Consider the following 18,545-nt stretch of genomic DNA (forward strand, 5'->3'; position numbering starts at 1 on the left):
CTTCAGTTTGCCTCTGTCCTTGCAGGAACAGTGAGCTGAGGTGATTTGGCTCCGTCACTGACCCAAAACAGCCTCAGCCTGGGTAGTCAAGAGAGCCTGAAGTGACGATCAGGATCGGCTGTTTGTCATTTGCTGCCCTGTGTTGCAGTGAGCAGATGGATCAGTTCTCTCTTCTCAGAATCAGGAATAAGGTGCGTGTCGGTTGCAGGTGATTGCATCCTCACTTGGAGATGTCCTGCTGCTTCCTTGCACTCTGTTCTGGCGTTTCCTCACCCAACACACATGGAAAATCCCCCCGTATTCTGGCCTAAGAATGGTGATGGTGCCACAGGAGATCATACAAGGCCACTGCTGCACAAAAAGTGGGGATGTGGGTGATGCCAAGGTCTCCAGCAATGCCCCGTCTGCATAGTGGGACGAGATGGCAGAATTGGGCGGGGCGTTGTGTGATCTTGGGAAGGGCTGAAGAAAGACGAGCTGTAGGGACAGGTCCGTGGCTAGCAGCACCCAGTGGAGAGCAAGTTGTAAAGTCCAGCTCTCCCCAACTGTCCCGGACCTGAACACTGTGCCATGTGCAACCCAAACAGATCTCACACCACATCTTCCCAGCTTGTGAGGTGCATATCATGCGGCACGAGGGTCCCAGCCTGTCTTTGGTGAATGGAGGTCTGCAAACAGATATCTCCCTCGAACCCTTCTTGCGAGTGCAGGGTAAAACAACATATTGTTCTCAGTGGGTCTTTCCTCCATCAGCCAAAGCACTGGGAAGTGTCGTGACGGATTTCTAGCTGGTGCCTCCAAGAGAATCCACATAAACCTCACAGGTCCACCTTGTGTGCTAGTAGAAATGAGGAGCTGCAAGGTAAGGAATTGGTGGGGTGAATGCCATTTGCCTTTTCAGAATTTAAAGTAATGTAATAACCACCAATCTCCCTCTTCCCCCGAGGTCTGGGCACTACCTACACTTGCATTTGCTCCCATGGGGCTCCTCAGGTCTGCGCTGCCTTGCCTCTGCTCTCTGGAGGAGGCGTAGGGCTCTTAGACCCACAGGACAATAACTCATGATTGAGCACTTCCGTGAATCAGGAATAAGGCGTTTCCATCCCTGTCCTCAAAGCAAATGGGGTTTCACTGCTTGAATCTCGTAGCGTGAGGGAGACCGAGGCGCAGGAGGGGACCATGATCTCGGTGCCAAGATGAGAGGTGGGGAACGGGCCGCAGCTGGGTGAGAAGAGGGGGAGGCAGACTGAGCTGGCCACGCATCGGGCTCTGCCACAGACCCACATGGAGCTTTGATCCCTTCGCAGAAGTCATCTCTTGTGGGTTTCCTGTTTTCAGAAGTTTATTCGTGTTAATAGAGGTGCTTGTATAGATGTTTTACCCAGCGTACAGTTTGCTCACTGCTCACAGATAAAGCTGACTGTAAAATGAGAAACATCAGAAAGTCCTGTGTGGAGCTGGCCAAAATTCTCTATTAAGTTTCTTTCTGACAAAGCAAATCCTTCTGTAATTTAGGAAGTGATGGAAGAGCTTCTAACTCATTGCATGACTGGAGACAAGGTATCCAATATACAAATATTTGGGGAACGGCTAACATTGCCCTTAAGAGCTATTTAATTAAGCAAGAGCAACCAAGCTTACAGTCTGGGCATAGTTAAGGAATGATAACATCTGTAATCTTGTTGTTATCACAGGAGCTGAGGTTTTGCCTGCCTTCAAGCGGATAGTTTTAACTAAAGGCTAATTGCCTGCTCTCTAATTGCCTGCAGACCTCCTTGTTTAGCTCAGAAAGCTGGAGAAGAGGAGCAGAGATGGAAACTCCAGTAATGCTACCGGTTGAAATCTGGTGGTGGCTGTGGGGATGCAGCAGGCCCACTCTTTTTAACAGTGTGATGGGACTTGTAAGTGCGTGGGGGAAAAAAGGCTGATTTGTGGCTTTTTAAATGAGCTGCTACTTCTGCAAGGGGATCCCAGGGATGGGGAGGACGAATGGAACGGCATGAGGAGGGAGCTGTTGGACTTGAGGTGCCAGTCGGGACGGGGGGGTGGATCTGGAAATGTCTGAGCAAAGGCAGAGCCTGGGACAGAGCAGCCCCATATACTGGTCCAGGCTCGGAGCAGCTCCGCAGGCGGGGACTGCCCGAGCCTTGTGGTCAACAAACTGCGAGGGACAACCCTCTGCAAGCAGCACTCGGCAGAGCCAGCCCTCTCGCATTCTGGGGAGCCATGCTAATATGCAATTAACCCCAGACGAGTCTCTCCATGGGAGAAGGATCAAGCCTGCAGTGTTCCTCATGCCCAACATTTCTGGTGAGAGGACAGCAAATTCTCAGGGGATGAGACCTGGTGCACATATGGTAGATGGTCTGTACATCCTGGGAGATTCTCTGAGCTCTGGGCAGCATCTTTCCCTTCAGCAGCATTGAGGTGTGCCATTTTCCAGGCAGCAACCTTGGGCTGCCCAGCTTCCAGGGCAGGTGGATCTCCATGGCTGTATTGAGGCGATAGGAGGGCTGGGCATGATGGGCAATGGAGACCTCAGGGTGGTTGTTTCATTTTATTTTTCTCTTTTTTCCCCTCTTCTTTCCATGGTGCAGAGAACATGCGTATCGCAGAATGGCAGGGGTTGGAAGGAACTTTCGGAGATCATCTAGTGCAGCCCCCCTGCCAGAGCAGGTTCACCCAGAGCAGTTTGGACAGGAACGCGTCCAGGTGAGTTTTGAATAGCTACAGAGAAGGAGAGTCTTCAGCCTCTCTGGGCAGCCTCTTTCAGTGCTCTGTTACCTTTAAAGAAATTTTTCCTCCTGTTCAGATGGAATTTCCCATGTTCCAATTTGTGCCAGTTGCCCCTTGTCCTGTCACTGGGCACCACTGAAAAGAGCGTGACCCCATCGTCTTGACACCCAACAAATTTAATTTTATTTTATCACTGAATATCACTGATTTTTATCACTGAATTTAGCTATTCATAAGCATTGATGAGATCCCCTCTCAGTCTTCTCTTCTCCAGGCTGAACAGACCCAGGTCTTTCAGCCTTTCCTCATAAGAGGAATGTCCCTTGATTGTCTTTGTAGCCCTCCACTGGACTCTCTCCAGCAGTTCCCTGTCCTGCATGAACTGGGGAGCCCAGAACTGGACACAGTACTCCAGATGTGGCCTCACCAGGGCAGAGTAGAGGGGGAGGACAACCTCCCTTGACCTGCTGGCCACGCTCTTTTTAATGCATCCCAAGAGGCCATTGGCCTTCTTGGCCACAGGGGCACATTGCTGGCTCCTGGGCAACCACCAGGACTCCCAGATCCCTCTCTGCAGAGCTGCTCTCCAGCTGGTCAACCCCTAACCTGTACCAGTACATGGGGTTATTCCTCCCGAGGTGCAAGACCCTACACTTGCCTTTCTTGAACTTCATTAGGTTCCTCTCAGCCTAACTCTCCAGCCTGTCCAGGTCTCGCTGCATGGTGGCACAGGCTTCTGGTGTGTCAGCCGCTCCTCCCAGTTTTGGGTCATCAGCAAACTTGCTGAAGGTACACTCTGTCCCTCATCCAGGTCATTGATGACTATGCTGAACAAGACTGGACCCAGTAGTGACCCCTGGAGAACACTGCTGGTCATAGGCATCCAGCTGGACCCTGTGCTGCTGATCACAACCCTCTGAGCTCTGCCATGCAGCCAGTTCTCCATCCACCTCACTACCCACTCATCTAACCCACGCTTCCTAAGCTTACCTATGAAATCGCTGCAGCTCACCTGGCACCTGACAGCTGCCATTCAAAACAAAGTGGAACAAAGCCACCCCTCGGTGCGTCACTGTCCTGGGGCGCAGCAGCCCTGTGTCAAACAGGGACTCTCATTCACCTGCAGGCTCCACCTGCATGGGGCTGGAGTTGGGGCCACCCTGGGAGAGTTCCAAAGTTCCAGCTTTGTATCAGTTCATTTGGATGCTCTTGACCCTGCGGTGGCCCTTCTCTCTGCCCAGCCCTCCCCAGGCAAAGATTTGGCCCAGGTTACACTGGGGCCATGAGACAAGGGTCACAACCTTGCCTCAGACTGCTCCCCAGCTGCAGTGGGGCTGATGAGCGCTGCCGTGCCGGCGGCACCGGGCTGTGTTTTTCCAGTGCCAGTTTACAGCAAGGTTACGCTAATGCTGGAGGTGGGGGGGGGGTATCTCAGCAAACCAGGTGGGGCCAGAAGGAAAGGGACGAGCAGGTGAACTGGTGCAGGCTGGTGTAAACTGGTGCGCGGCAGGGGAAGGGAGCAGCAAAGGGCAAAGCACGGCAGAAAGAATCGGGGAGGGGACGTGGGAGCCCTGCCAAGGCACAGGCTGCAAATGGGGTGTCCAAAGGGCACAGGGACACAGGTGCAAGGGGACAGACAGCATGACTTGGCGTGGAGGTGCTGGCCACACCTGGGCGCAGAAGGTGGCCAGAGCCATTGCCTCACAGGGTATGACCACAAATGTCTGCCTTTGTTAAGAGACCCAAACAGAAAGGCGTCTTTGTGTCTTAATGCTAAATTCAGGGGTGTTAATAGAAGCAGGGCAAAGCCGGGCACCAACACCCCCCCCCCCCCCTCCACACACACCCACCCCACGATGACGTGATGCTGAAACCGGTTTCAACAAGCGCATGGTAAACCTTCAGAACCAAGTGCCATTGTCCAAAGTGGCTGTGCGTTCCCTCCCTGCTCTGAAAAGGGGTTTCTTTCCACCTCTGTTGCAATCAGCTTGCTTTTGTCACACTAACACAAGCGAAACAGGTCAGGCTGGTTTTTCAGCAAGGAAAAAAAAAAAAAGAAAAAATAAAATGTTTTCATGACATTGCAATTAAAAAGCTTCAGCCCAAACCCACGGTCACAGCTTAAAGGTCCCTCCTAGATATGAAGCAAGAGATGCCTCCAAGTCAACTTTTATTTCTCTTCCATCTCCCGTCCCTGTTATTGAACCCCCAGGTTTTTTGCCCCACAAGCTGCAAGGCCTAATTTGGTACCACTGTTTATTAGGCACCTCTACCATGTGAAAACGTCCTTTCTTGGGTCTAAACCCCATTTAAATTAACTCACTGTCATGGTTTAACCCCAGCCAGCCACTAAGCACCACGCCACCCCTCTCTCACTGCCCCCAGTGAGATGGGGGAGAGAATTGGAAGGGTAAAAGTGAGGAAACTCGTGGGTTGATAAAGACAGTTTAATAAGTAAAGCAAAAGCCACACACAAGCAAAGCAAGGAATTCATTCACCACTTCCCATGACAGGCAGGTGTTCAGCCATCTCCAGGAAAGCGGGGCTCCATCACACGTAACGGTTATTTGGAAAGACAAATGCCACAACTCCAAATGTTCCTCCTCCTTCCCCCAGCTTTTATCGCTGAGCATGACATCACATGGTATGGAATATCTCTTGGGTCGGCTGTGTCCCCTCTGAACTCCTCGTGCACCCCCAGCCTGGCGTTGGCAGGGTGAGGAGCAGAAAAGGCCTTGACTCTTGACTCAAGTTAACCCTCTGGGGTAATTTAAGCGTTCAGATGAACATCATCACTGAGATTAACCTGAGTTACTTTAGCCCTTGGCCCTACAGAACCCTGCAGGCTCCCCTGGCCAGAAGAGCCCTCTGAATTCATGTCCAAGCCTGTGCCTCCTCCTTAGGCATTGCCCTGTTCCAGTGCAGCTCCTGAGGCTGTGCGGGGCTGCGTACCTGTGTACAGCAAAGGGAAAGTGCCAGAAATGACTCCTGTCTATTTGCAGAATCACAGCAAACCCATCTTCATTAGCGACGTAGCGCTGGTGTATGTGAGAGCAGCCATGCACCAAAGACAAGAGTTGATCGCCTTTGCTTATTCCAATCAGCCATACAACTCCTACAGTCTACCTTGCACCTTCCAAATTGTATTTTGGAGGGGGATTAAAGGCAGCAGTATTTCCTGACATTATGGTTGTGCCTCGTAGTTCAGCAATACCCTTCAGGGGTTGCAATAACTCATATTGCCCCTGAGGCAAGCTAAATATCATCCCCGTTTCTCATCACAAGTCAGAGGTGGCATTTCCAGAAACTGCATGAAAATTTTCTTTTGGCACAGCAGGTTTAGGGAGGAAAACAGGCTTACATGGATGGGCGGCAATTAAAATGACCCAGTTTCATACTCATGCTCCTTAGCGTTGGTTGTCCAGGCTTCCCCTGATAGCAATAATAAGCCCGGAGGCATAAAGGTGTGGTTCAGGGAGATTTTAACACTTCGAACCCAACTATAGTATTCTTTTTGAAGCTGGATGTTTTTCTACTTGGGCCCCAATTTTACCAGCATCAAACCGTACCCAACCCAGAAGAGACTGAAGGGAAACAGCTTGTGGCAGGATATTGCTTTCTCTGGCAGGCTCTTTGTCTTCGTTGCCATGGTCCCACATAAAAAGCTGCTTGTTTGTAGTATATACATTAAAAAACAAAACCCAAACCCAGCCTGGAAACTGCAGTCGTTGAACAACTTTTCGTGTTCCTAGGGTGACCACAAGACACACTTGCGAGGGGAGGCGCTTAGGATGATTTCCATCGCAGGAGCGAGTACACCTTATGGATCACATACATCAGGGTAGCTAAGAACGCAAAGACCTACAATGGAGAAAACACATCAGCCAGTTAACTTTTTATTGTAAGTTATGAGTTCCTGCACTGCTCAAACACCTTGTGACACATTATATTTCTATTGACTCTTGCATGTTTGGAGACATTCATACATAGTAGGGCTGGGGCTAGTTTCTCTCCCTCCCTCCTAGTAAAGATTTGCCCTGGAGGCCACTACACAGTCACCTCCTCACCTTCCCTCCCCTGCTCACCAGGCACTCACCACAGCAGCGATGTTCTCCCGGTAGATGGTTACTACCAGAGGGTTGTGAGAAAACAAGCCGATGTTATAGGTGAAGTAGGCTTCCAACACGGCAGCACTGAGGTAGAACAGAGCTGCTGTCGCTTGGCAGATGGCATCCTAAGAAACAAGGAATCACACCGTCATTTCCAAGGAGGGAGCACACTGCGGTGTGGGGAGGAAAAAAGGGAACCCACACAAGCAAGCCCCAGCCTGCGATGTGGAGCTCAGGAGCAGCAAAGGAGACAGTTGTCTACCAGCGGTACCAGGGAGGGGAGGCCCTGAGGTTCATCGCAGCCACTTACCAAGGCGACCCAGGAGCTGCTGCCCCCGTGCGCCCCGCAGATGTAGAGGCACAGGAGGGCGGTGGACATGACGAAGCAGAACACAGAGACAAACATCACCCAGCCTTGCAGTATGGGTAACGGGACCTTCGAGGATGCCACCAAGATCCAGACAAGGCCCCCAAAGACCTGCAAGCGAAAGTGGGAGAAAAGGTGAGTGTGGGACAAATTGACTTATCCCAAACAGAGCCAAAAGCCATGCACGCCTCTGGCATTAGCACTGCACATGGCAAAAGTCCAGGGATGCCCTTGAGCCCTTCCCAGCCTCCACTTGAAACTGGATATTTAGCCGGGGCCATCTGCCTCTGAGCTTGACCCAAGAAAAGCCTGGCTGTAGCCCTGCCTCCTGGTGTCGCTGCCACTCATGTCCTCCCCACACCAGCGTGCTCAGGAGGCTGGTTCGGCACTTTTGAAGGCTGGTTTCGATGAACAGGGAGGCTTATTTCAGAAGGGCCCATTTGCTTCACACTCAGATCCCTGAAAGGAGTGGTGTCAAACCCAGCTCACCTGCACAAACAGCACAGGTATGTGGCCTCATGAAGGCCCCCGACATGGCCTTAATGAAGGCCACATGCAAACGTCTCCCTGAAAGGTGAGAGAACAGGTCGAAGAAAGGTAATACAGCCAGTTCTACTCTCTGAAACAGGGGAAATAAGGTTGAGGCTCCCAGCTCCTCCTGGGAGGGGGGACTGGTGTTGCTGCTCCAGCTGTTCAGGTCATCCTTCGTTGACTGCACTGGCGCTGTGCAAGGTCCAGCTGCTGGTCAGGCAGCAGGTGGGACCCCATCCTTCTCAGACAGCCTTGGGAGCTTGTTGTGGGTTCTCTGGTGGGGTGGGGAACACAAGGACACCTATATCAAGACTCTATCCTTTTTCCACCAGCAGATTCCTACACAAGAGGATGAGAGCACGATGTCCAATGCTATGGAGTGTCCAAGCTGCAAGTGGTGTCTTTGCACTAAAATGCACTCAGTAGCTTTTCTCTGCAGCAAATCAGCGCAGTTGTTTCTTGAACCTGAGCAAAGTTTAGTCTACACAGCGTCCTATGACGCGGAGCTCCTCAGCTGAACCCACGCTGTGTGGAGATCGGTCCTGCTGTGGGGACCTATCCCTCATCACTGCTTGGTCTCAATTTTGCAGGCAAATCTCCAGAGGTAAGAGAGCCTCACTGACTCCAAGACCATTCTGATCACCGGTGTATCCCAGGCCAGCCTTTGCCAGCATCCAAATGCCAATTCAAACAAATCACGGCATTTCCATTTCCTTGGAGGCGTTTTGCAAGTGGAAAAAAAAGTTTCTGATTTATGATCTCAGAAAACGTCACATCATTCGTGTCACCCCACAGTTGTAGGGAAGTTCACTGGTTCCGTTACACAAATTGATAGATTAAATGAATGATGGCGGTTGAGACCTTGCAAATATCTGAGTGAAAATACATCTTCCAAAGTGCTGCTGTTTTGGTGCCTCTTGTAACAACCAAAGGCTGACACTTGAACCCTAATCCAGTCCCGGTAATAACTCATGTGGTAACACCACGAGTGCGTCGCAGCTAAAGATCCTGGAGAAAACCTTGTGGTTGCTCCACTGAAATCCATCACGACTGGGGTGAGGTATGAGGTTGGGGGAAGAAGTATCACTTCTCAGTTGTTACCACCCCCCGTCTCTCCTTTCTGCAGGATGTGAATTCTCGCTCAGGCAAATATGTTTGACGTGGTTTGGTTACTGACTTTGGTTTTACGGTCCTACTCTTCAGCAGACTTATAAAATGAGGAACAGTTCAAGAGGCTTTCAACCCACAGCAGGTTGGGGACAGCAGCCTAAGAACAGATTATCTTTTAAACAGCCTTTTACAAAGCAAACGTATCTGTTTGCAGCTTGTTTCAGCTTTTCCGCATAGGCCTGGCTATCCACTCCTACAGAAAGCTCTCCAAATACAACAGATTACAAGAATTAAACCCAGCCTTACAGAAGACAAATGGTAGTTCTTAATCAGCACATCCAGATGTGGCAATCACCTCAGCTGCAGGTAGGACCTTCTGGCATTTTCGCAACTGTCTTAGCATTTGAAATGACAAATTCTTTTCGTAGCTGCCATACTAACCCACTGCAGGAAACCTCGGATTCCACTAAGGGTTGAGAAACTTTATTCTTCTGAATGCTGTGATTCAAGGCAGCCGCCTCCTTTGTACACAGCAGAGAGAATACAGGTGCACAACCTACAGCCACACACCTCCAGAGATGGAGAAATCCGGTTGTGCAGCATTCCTCTTTCCTGAGCCTTGGTGGTTCCTGAGCCTTTAGGATGCACATTTCCAGATCTTACCCAAACCAAAGCATAGGGCGCTTATTTCTGTCTCATTAAGCAAGCCGCCTTGCCAAATTCCCTGGAGACAGGCATTAGAAGCCAACAGTCTAAGTCTGGGTAGTGTAAGCACGGCGAGGCCGACAGCACGCGCGGCACCAGGACTAACGCAACCCAGCGGCACTGGTGGCTGGCAAGTGCCACCCAGGCAGAACCTCCCCAGGGACTTTGCCACCCTCCTTCCTGCAGCTGCAGGAAACCTGGGCCTTGCCCTCAGACACCCCGGCACAGAAACCAAGTCCCCAGAGCATATTTGGAGGAGCTGAAGCAAAGCCTTTCTGAGAAGCAGAAGCAGAACTGAGAAGCAAAGCTACACATTGGTAGCATCTGCTTTTACCCAGCTTCTCTTTGCTTGACTGCTGTCACTCGTGTGCTTTAGCAATTGGAATCAACATCCCTGCTTTGGGACTATGTCACTAGGAGAATGAAGTAAATGCTGTAAAACCCAGGAGCGTGGACTGAGTCGGGTGACAGGGAAGGACTTGGTCCCAGATAGCAAAATTGAAGTTTTTAGTATGAAATAATCCGAACGCCCTCCTACAACACTCAGCAAAACCTCTCAATGCTGCATGAAAGTACTCAGGCTTTTAAAAAAGCCTCTCAAAACTGTTGTGAGAAGAGCAGGTTTCATGGGTGGGGACAGAGGACACAGGAAAAAAGGTTCTAGTTGAAACTTTCCATTTTTAGTCAGTGCTTACAGCAACGGCTTTGCTGTGTGCCAAAACTATTAAGATTGTGATCTTCTCCTGCTCAATAAAATTACAATATGGGAAGAAGTTACAAGGAGCTGGCTTACCCACCGTTGGCCACGCACCCAGGTCCAGCACTCCACACCTGCCGATCAGGAGCACTGTCACTTCGGCAGCCAAGGCTCTACTGCTGCAAACAGCTAACCTTTACCTCCTGCTTTAAGCAAGCAGTGTATTCTCTGCCTCTATCAGCTGCTAAAATCATCTGCCAATTAATTAATTGCCTCAATTTGGCCACCTGGTCTAAACCCACCAGCAACCCCTTCAGCTTTGTTCAGCAGGAAATGAGAAACAGTTTTCAGAGGCAGCACAAAAATCCCCCACAGACTAAAGGAGCACTTCAGAGCCCTCCGCTCCGGGCTTTGGGGGTGAGTTTGGCATCAGGGGCTGCCCCCGGACCCCTCTGGCTCAGGGACCTGGCGTGGCTCCTAAGCCACATGCTTTGTGTCAGGTCTCATCCCGCAGGCACCTGCGGCGTGAAGCCTGCTGGATGCCCCACCAGCAGCACCTGCCCTCCCCAGGGACAAGCCGGCACTCACGATTTCAGGAATGAAGAGCACATCTGGGAAAGTTGTCAGAACATCCAGGCCGCTGGGCAAAGAGGTGGTGGAAGTTGCCGAGGACATTGTGAACGTCTCTCACGGTGACTGTCGGCTGCTCTAGCTCTAGCTGTGGGAGGTAGCTGCTAAATGCAGCCTCCTTCCTTCCCTCCCCTTCTTCCTGCTCTTCCTTCTTCCCTTCCTCCTTCCTGCTGGCAGGTGAAGACAGTTGTGAATGGCACAGGTGTGGCCAAATCCTGTCACCAGGGGCCAGCTGGTGGATGATGGGAGCTACAGGGGAGGTTTTCAGGAGATGTGAGCAGCCCTGGGGCATTGGAGCAGAGCTGTCTCTACACAAGCTGAGCATGCAGGGCAAGTCCCTGGGCGGTGGTGGGTGGCACTGGCTTACATCTGAGGACAATAGAGAAGACCTGTACCCACCCAGCTGGGCAGCCTGTCATCCCCTTCATTTGCGCAGTAAGTCACCTCGTCCCCCGCCCGCATGAGCTGGCCACAGCAGCGGGCACAAGGGCAGCTGGTGGCCAGGGCAAGCCAGGACGTGCCAGACGCTGGCGAACAGCGGGGCTGAGGAATGTCTCACGCAATGGGAGACGCATCTGAAGACAAGGGCGGTTGAACTGCAGGGCAAACCGCTTCCATCATCTCAGAAGGAGATTGGATATGCCAAAGGTAACAAAAATGACCTAAAATAATGAGATTCCCAAGGTATTTGGCTTCCCTTTTTTGCCTTTCTTTTAGTCTGGAGTCCATGGGAGTGAGTCATTCCGCTCTCCATAATATGGAGTGTTTACTTCTTTTTAACACGCTCACTTGGATAACCAGTAAAACCACACAGCTCTGGAAGCTAAGTCCAAAGACATGAAACATCAGGAAAATAAAAGGAGCGATGTGGCAATGCACGTTGCTATGGAACAGTGACCCATGGAAGACGTGCCCATTTCAGCCACGACCTACATACGGTGGTTGTCCTTCTGCAGCTGCTCCCCTGCACAATGTCTGGAGCAGGAGGTAGGACTGCCTCGTTCATAGAATGGTTTGGGTTGGAAGAGACCTTAAAGATCGTCTCGTTCCATCCCTCCCACCATGGGCAGGGATATCTCTGTTGGAAGCACGAACAGTAGCAAAGCTCAGTATTACTGAAACCACCTGGTGTCCAGAACAGACACGGAAACTGGGTGAAGATCTGGTGGTTTGTGTTGCCATGGCACCAGGGAGGAATGAAAAGTGAGGTAGAGGCCACGCGGTCATGTTCTTCTGCCCTTTACAAGAAATGTTTTGTATAACGGCTAATGGTACAACCATGAGGAACAATGGCTTGGCCACAGTCACACCCGCTCACTTTACACAATCGGAGTATAAATATTACCCTGATTTTGCACGTAATGGAGGGATGAGAATTCAATGCCAAATTGTCAGGACAGATCGACCCTTGCCTCCCCAGAAAGGGGCGCCTTTTGGTAAGATTTGTGACCTCAGCCACACCAAGTGCTTACCCAGGAAATCGAGCTTGTGATTGCAATCGTATCTTTAAAGCTCTATGGATATTCTGCAGTTCAGTGCTGCTGCCTTTAAAAGCAGATGGACTTACAGCAGACTGGCTGTTCGTGCATCCAGTGTCAGGCCTATAGTCTCGGCAGTAAGTGTTCTCACTAAATGCAACAACCTCCCACCAGACCAGGCTGCTCAAAGCCCCATCCAGCCTGGCCTTCAACACCTCTAGGGATGGGGCAGCCACAGCTTCTCTGGGCAACCCGGGCCAGTGTCTCACCACCCTCAGCATAAAACATTTCTTTCCCTCGTCCAACCTAAATCTACCCTCGTTCAGTTTAAAACTGTTGCCCCTTGTCCTGTCACTACATGGCCTTGTAAAAAGTCCCTCTCCATGTTTCTTATAAGCCTCCTTTAAGGAAGGCTGCTATAAGGTCTCCTCGGAGCCTCTCTTCTCCAGGCTGAACAACCCCAATTCTCTCAGCCTGTCCTCACAGCAGAGGTGCTCCAGCCTCTCAGCATCTTCGTGGCCTCCTCTGGCCCTGCTCCAACAGGTCCATGTCCTTCTGATGTTGGTGGCCCCAGAGCCGGAGGCAGCCCTGCAGGGGGGTCTCACCAGAGCAGAGCAGAGGCTAGAATTTTTTGAAGGTATGGCTTCTCCTATGTTTTTTCATGTCCTCCACTGTTGATTGGGAAGCAGCATGTTACTAAAAGCAATAATCAAAACTGTTGGGAGTTGCTAATTTGTGACCTGGTTTTGTTAGTGGCTCTCAATACAAGAGGAGTTTTCTTAGAGTTAGTCTGTAGCAGCTGACTTTTCCCTTATACCATACCATAGATACAATATAATAAAAAATATATATAATACAGTACAATACCTACAATACAATTTAAAACACAATACATAAAATACATACCAAAATACAATACATACAATACAACACAGACAATACATATCATACCATACAATATCATACCATATATAATACAATAAAAAATACAATACAAGCAATACAATACATACCATACATTCAATAAAATAAATACCATACACGGCAAACTACAAACAATAATACATATTGAATTAATGCTATATATAAAATACAACAAATACGATAAATACGGTACCAAACCATGCAATACATACAATAAAATACAATAAATACCGTACAATATCATATTGTACAAGCTGCAGGTGAAGCGGGGGGCTACAACAGAGCTTTCTTCTTTGCCCTTGTAAGTGCCTAATTTGAAGGGATTTCAGAAAAGCACTTGGTCTCTGGCGTGTAAGCTCCTACAGCTCTGTCTCCTCCAGCACACAGCTCCACAAGCTTTTACCAGCCAACATCTGGCCAGGAATCCTTGTCCTTGGGAATTCAGTCCTGATGCAGAGATGGTTTTGGCTCCGTCTTGGACAAAGATGCGGTGAATCCATAAATTCACTGGAGTTCACAGGGAGGCCAGAAGGGAGAGGACAAAGGTTTATATTGATCTGAATTGGCAAATAAAGAGCTATATTAATTCTGTACTGACATAACAGGGCAATAACTTCACAGTCCATTAGTTGTGAAGAGCCAAGTGAGAGATATGGGTATGGTATCACTTCTAGAAGGGGACAGAGCAGTTCAAAGAGGTGCGTTATGGTCAGCTGGATGAAAAAGGTGGGCAAAGCAGCCTGCCTTTTTTGTGGGACTAACAGGAATGAAGTGAAGATAGAAAAGCACTGAACTTCCTGGTGAAAAAGTGCAAAGAAACCCAGTCAGCAATACCGACTGTGACTGTGTGGTCACACATAGGTCACTATTTCTGAGGAGAACGTGATAGGTGGACGCTATACTCTCTTTTACTTAGGGAGGAGTTCTCCCACTCCCGACATCCACAGTCTGTGCTCACGTAACGCTCCTACTGAGGGAGACCACGCCTTCACCAAGGGCAGGCTTGCACAGCTCCATTGCTTTCAGTGGCCTTGCAAAGAAGTTAAACGTGGAAAAAGCTGTCTAAAGTAACAGCGCGTACCGTTTCAATTGCCACATTCATAGCAACACCGCTAAGCAATTTCTTGTTAACGTTTGGCTGTCTCATTTCCCTTGCTTCTTTCTCCTGGGCTTCATTACAGCCATTTTATGTTTTTTTTCTTATAACCAATTGCAGTGGGGTTTGGTTTGGCTTCAGGTGGCTTGGTGGGGAGGAAGAAGCACTGTTTGCATTCATTTTCCCTATTACTTCTCCACCCACCCACACTGTTTTTCTTCTATTGCAGGATGGTCCTTCACTGAGCAGCTTCCTCCAGCTGGGAAGTAACTCAACAAGTTCATCCCTCCAGAAGAATAAAAATACATCCTGCTGTTAAGGAAAGAATACAAGAACAGGAAAATACACCTAAACCAGAGAAAACGTCAGTCTACCAAACTTCTGCTCTATAGAGCAGCTTGATTACGGCTTTGACTTTTCCAGTGTGCTGCTTTGGTCACACTTCATTTTTTCGGACCCGACTGAGGAAGGTTACGGTCACAGAAATCATCAGACTCTGTAAAAAACACCATCTGGATTCTCTCTGTATGAAATGGCTTTGGCAAACAGTACGCCACTGGCCAACAGAAGCTGAAGTTCTCCAAAGGCAGAACAGTGGCCCATCATGATGTTTTTATTTTCAATATGTACAATTTTTGAGAGAAACTTGTGACATGCAATTGGCAAAAGATTATCCTGCAGCCAAAAGCAGTCCCGTGCCAGTTTGCAGCAATCTCCATTTTAATTTAACCAATTTTCTGAATACCTTGCAAGAACATTACAATGCCTGAGTTCAGATCTAAATAGCAAACTTTGCTTCTGATGTAATTCAACCTCTCAAGAATGGATATACATACATTTGCATTCAAAAAGAAAAGATTAAAAGCTGTAAGACCGCAAAACCATATTAAAGAGGTAAGAAGTTACTATATGCAGTATTTAAGACAACCCATGGGCTCTCTGAGATCTTGAATGCTGTAACTTCATTCCCACTTTGTATTGAAATGCCAACCTGAACACCGGTCTTCTGTGGGAGTTGAACTCCCCATCACTTCTCCAGTTTCCTTTCCTCTCATCTTTAGCCTCCTGTATTTCAGCCCATTTATTTCCTTACACTCACACCCCGCTGTGTCCCCCACTGGCTTCACACATAATAAACGCAAGTGGGCAACAGGACAGGCTGACACAGTGTTGACAGCAGACTGCAGAACACACAACAAAAGCCCCTTTTCCACCACGACTGGGCAGATGGTCACAGGCAAGCTAGAGCCACATGAGAGTTTCAGGACTGTGTCCACAAAAAGTGTCAAATTCACATGGCTCCAGGCGTCTGCCCGCAAACATAGTAAAATATTTTTACTCAAGGCAGACCAAATTTCTTTCTAGAAAGTTCAGGAAAGTGGTAAACGCCAGGAAGGAAAGATCTTTCAACAAAGTCTTTAGAAATCAAAGAGATGCAGTTTTTCCAACACTGTTACACATTTAATGGTGCAAAAATAGTCATCAAGATTTCAGCCTTGTTGCGAACTGAACACAATTCCAGTGATGTACAGGCATGGAGGAAAGAAGTACCACTGTAATGACAGCGAAAACCTATAGACTTCCCTAATGCCAACATTTATTCCAAGCACTGGAAGATGAAGCATTAACAATCCTTAAAAGCATAGTTTAAACTACGCTTCATTATACTTCTCTTCTGAACTTGGTTCCCCATCAGAGTCTTCATCAGTAGGCTCACACTCCTCTTCCTCATCATCTATCAAGCTGCCATTAAGGTCTGGTTTGGTTCCTCATCATCGTCATCACTGTCTTTCTCCACAGCTCTTTTTCCTGTAGGGACAGAAGCATCATCTATTCGTGAATCATAAATGCAGAACAAAAGAGTTCTCCCCGAGGCCATCGAGTTGGTTTCTCTCCTCAAGAGGAGAGAGAATCAACTAAAGCACCCGACCCAGTGGTGACAATGTGGGGGCTGATGTTCCAGACTCTCATGAAAAGATGCTCCATCTCTCTGACCCCTACTGCAGCACTCACCCATCTGAGCACTCAGAAAGCTTTGCTTCCTGGCCTTAATCCCAGCCTCTTGTTACAGAGGAGCCAGAAGCTCATTACCTATCTCTCTGCAGCATTTTTTATTTCTTTCCTCTTTCTCCCCAAACTTTCCCTAGCCTAGACTGTACTAACTTTACTCAGCCCTTCAGCTGCCCTACCGTCTCTCCATGCATCTGATCGCTGATGCTCTTGTCTGGAACTCAAGCCTTTTTCATACGGTCATGGCCCAAACAAAGCTCCAGCTCAGGCGTTGCCCATTCTGGGCAGACATAAAGTACTGCTGCATGGTTAACCTACAACGGTCTGGTTAATAAAACACACCACTGAGACTGCTTTTTGTAACTTACTGTTCCTGAAATGCAGCTGAAGCACATTCAGTGCCACATTCAGAGATGGGGGTGTCAAGGCCTCCAAGAAGAGGATGGCTGCATGAGTAAGGGTTCCTCAGGGCAGCATGCTGAAGGACTCTTCCGGAGCGATGCGATGAAGAATACCAAGAAAAGACGGCCAGCAAAATGAAGGGCTCCTCTGGGATGGTACACTGAAGGTCTCAAAGACGATCCATGCAGCATGATGGAGGTCTCCAACACCAGCCAGGTGGTGCAATGAAGAGCTCTTTTCGGGTGGCACAATGATGACCTCAGAGATGAGTTGTGTGGCTCCACAAAAATAGAACACAATACAAAATACAAAACAAGGCAAGAAAATACAACATATACAACACAAGGAATACCATACCTTACAGACAATACACAATACTCAACAAAACGCAGTCCCGACAATGCATTGCACACACTATAAGTACAAAAAACATACTACAAACTAGAGTACGTACCACACCGCCGAGGCAGAAATACAGAACATGCAACAGACTACAATACGTACCAGACCAGGAATACCAGACCCTACATGAAATAACCTACACCGCAATACATACTGCAATACAAAAGACACTGCAGCACAATACATAGACGAAGCTGGCAGCATTAGGAAGGGCTCCAAGAAGAGCCGGCAGGCGCAATGAAGGGTTCCTCCGGGGCAGTACAACGTCAGGCTCGAAGAAGACCTGGGCGCCGCTGTGAAGTGCTGCTCCACGGCGGAACGACGATGGTCTCCTCCGGCGTGTTGCAACCATAGCCGCCTCTGGCGCAACGAAGGGCTCCCGTCGGGTGGCATGGTGAGGGACTCCTGTGGGGCAGCGAGGTGACGGGCTCCTCCGTTGCGGTGAAGGGCTCCTCCAGGGCAGCACAGCGAAGGACTCCTGTGGGAGGGCGCGGTGACGGGCTGCTCTGACGTGGCGCGATGAAGGGCTCCTCTGAGCTGGCACCGTAAAGCGCTCCTCCAGCGCGGTCCCAGGAATGACTCCAGAAAGGAAGGACATACCAAACAATACAATACCGCACCTGCCATACTTACAAACTATCCCATACCTACAAACCACACCGTAGAAACCATGCCATAGGCACCACACAGACAACACCAACCATACCGCACAGATCATACATACCGTACAGTACACCGCACACGATCCCACTAAATCACACCATAAAAAAACACAATGCAAAATAAAACACAATACAAAATACAAAACAAGAGAATATAACACAATACACGCAATACAACAAAATCCATCCATCCATCCCAGAACTTCAGTTGCGCGACTCATTCCACCAAGTCTTGCTAATACACACTAGAATACAATACATACTCCGGTACCAAATAGTGTATTATCTTACACTAGAATGCAAAACGAACTAAAGTACCACACAAGCCATACAATACATGAAATACAATTTGAAATACGATAAAATAAATACATCGCCTTCAAAAATACACTGCAATACAACAATATATTACAATGCAACAGACAAGACATACATTACAATCAATACCATGCAATGCAATACCTACAATAAAGAAATACAATGGATAAAATACCATGCATACAATGTAAAAAAACAGTGCAATACCAAATACAAATTACAACACAAAATACGAAAGATGATACAAAAAGCACGAGCCGATACATAAAATATGATGCATACACTACCTTAAATACAAAACAATACAGACTATACCATACTATACATACAGTACAAAGCAAAATGACATATATAGTACAAAACACACT

The 18,545-nt window shown here is 48.7% G+C and overlaps 2 protein-coding genes across 9 annotated transcripts in view; one reads left to right on the forward strand and one right to left on the reverse strand.

The window, feature by feature from the left end:
* Window positions 1-2,712, forward strand: part of MRPS5 (mitochondrial ribosomal protein S5) — a 63,025-nt gene extending 60,313 nt beyond the window's left edge. The window contains exons 12-15 of one of the 8 annotated variants that reach the window (XM_054194739.1): window positions 26-191; window positions 588-656; window positions 735-1,901; window positions 2,598-2,712. The gene's annotated coding sequence lies outside the window, so the exon portion shown is untranslated. Of the gene's footprint in view, window positions 1-25; window positions 1,902-2,597 lie in introns of all 8 variants that reach the window. The other 7 variants (XM_054194734.1, XM_054194735.1, XM_054194737.1 and 4 more) reach the window with 7 other exon arrangements.
* Window positions 2,713-5,754: 3,042 nt separating this feature from the next.
* Window positions 5,755-11,157, reverse strand: MAL (mal, T cell differentiation protein). The gene is made up of 4 exons (XM_054194742.1): window positions 10,844-11,157; window positions 7,156-7,323; window positions 6,833-6,970; window positions 5,755-6,597 (listed from the first exon to the last, which is right to left on the reverse strand). Exons 1-4 carry the CDS (start codon window positions 10,928-10,930, stop codon window positions 6,523-6,525), a joined length of 468 nt encoding a protein of 155 aa, XP_054050717.1. The 5' UTR covers window positions 10,931-11,157; the 3' UTR covers window positions 5,755-6,522.
* Window positions 11,158-18,545: the final 7,388 nt, after the last annotated feature.

Source organism: Rissa tridactyla, chromosome 3, assembly GCF_028500815.1.
Source record: "Rissa tridactyla isolate bRisTri1 chromosome 3, bRisTri1.patW.cur.20221130, whole genome shotgun sequence".
Taxonomy (NCBI): domain Eukaryota; kingdom Metazoa; phylum Chordata; class Aves; order Charadriiformes; family Laridae; genus Rissa; species Rissa tridactyla.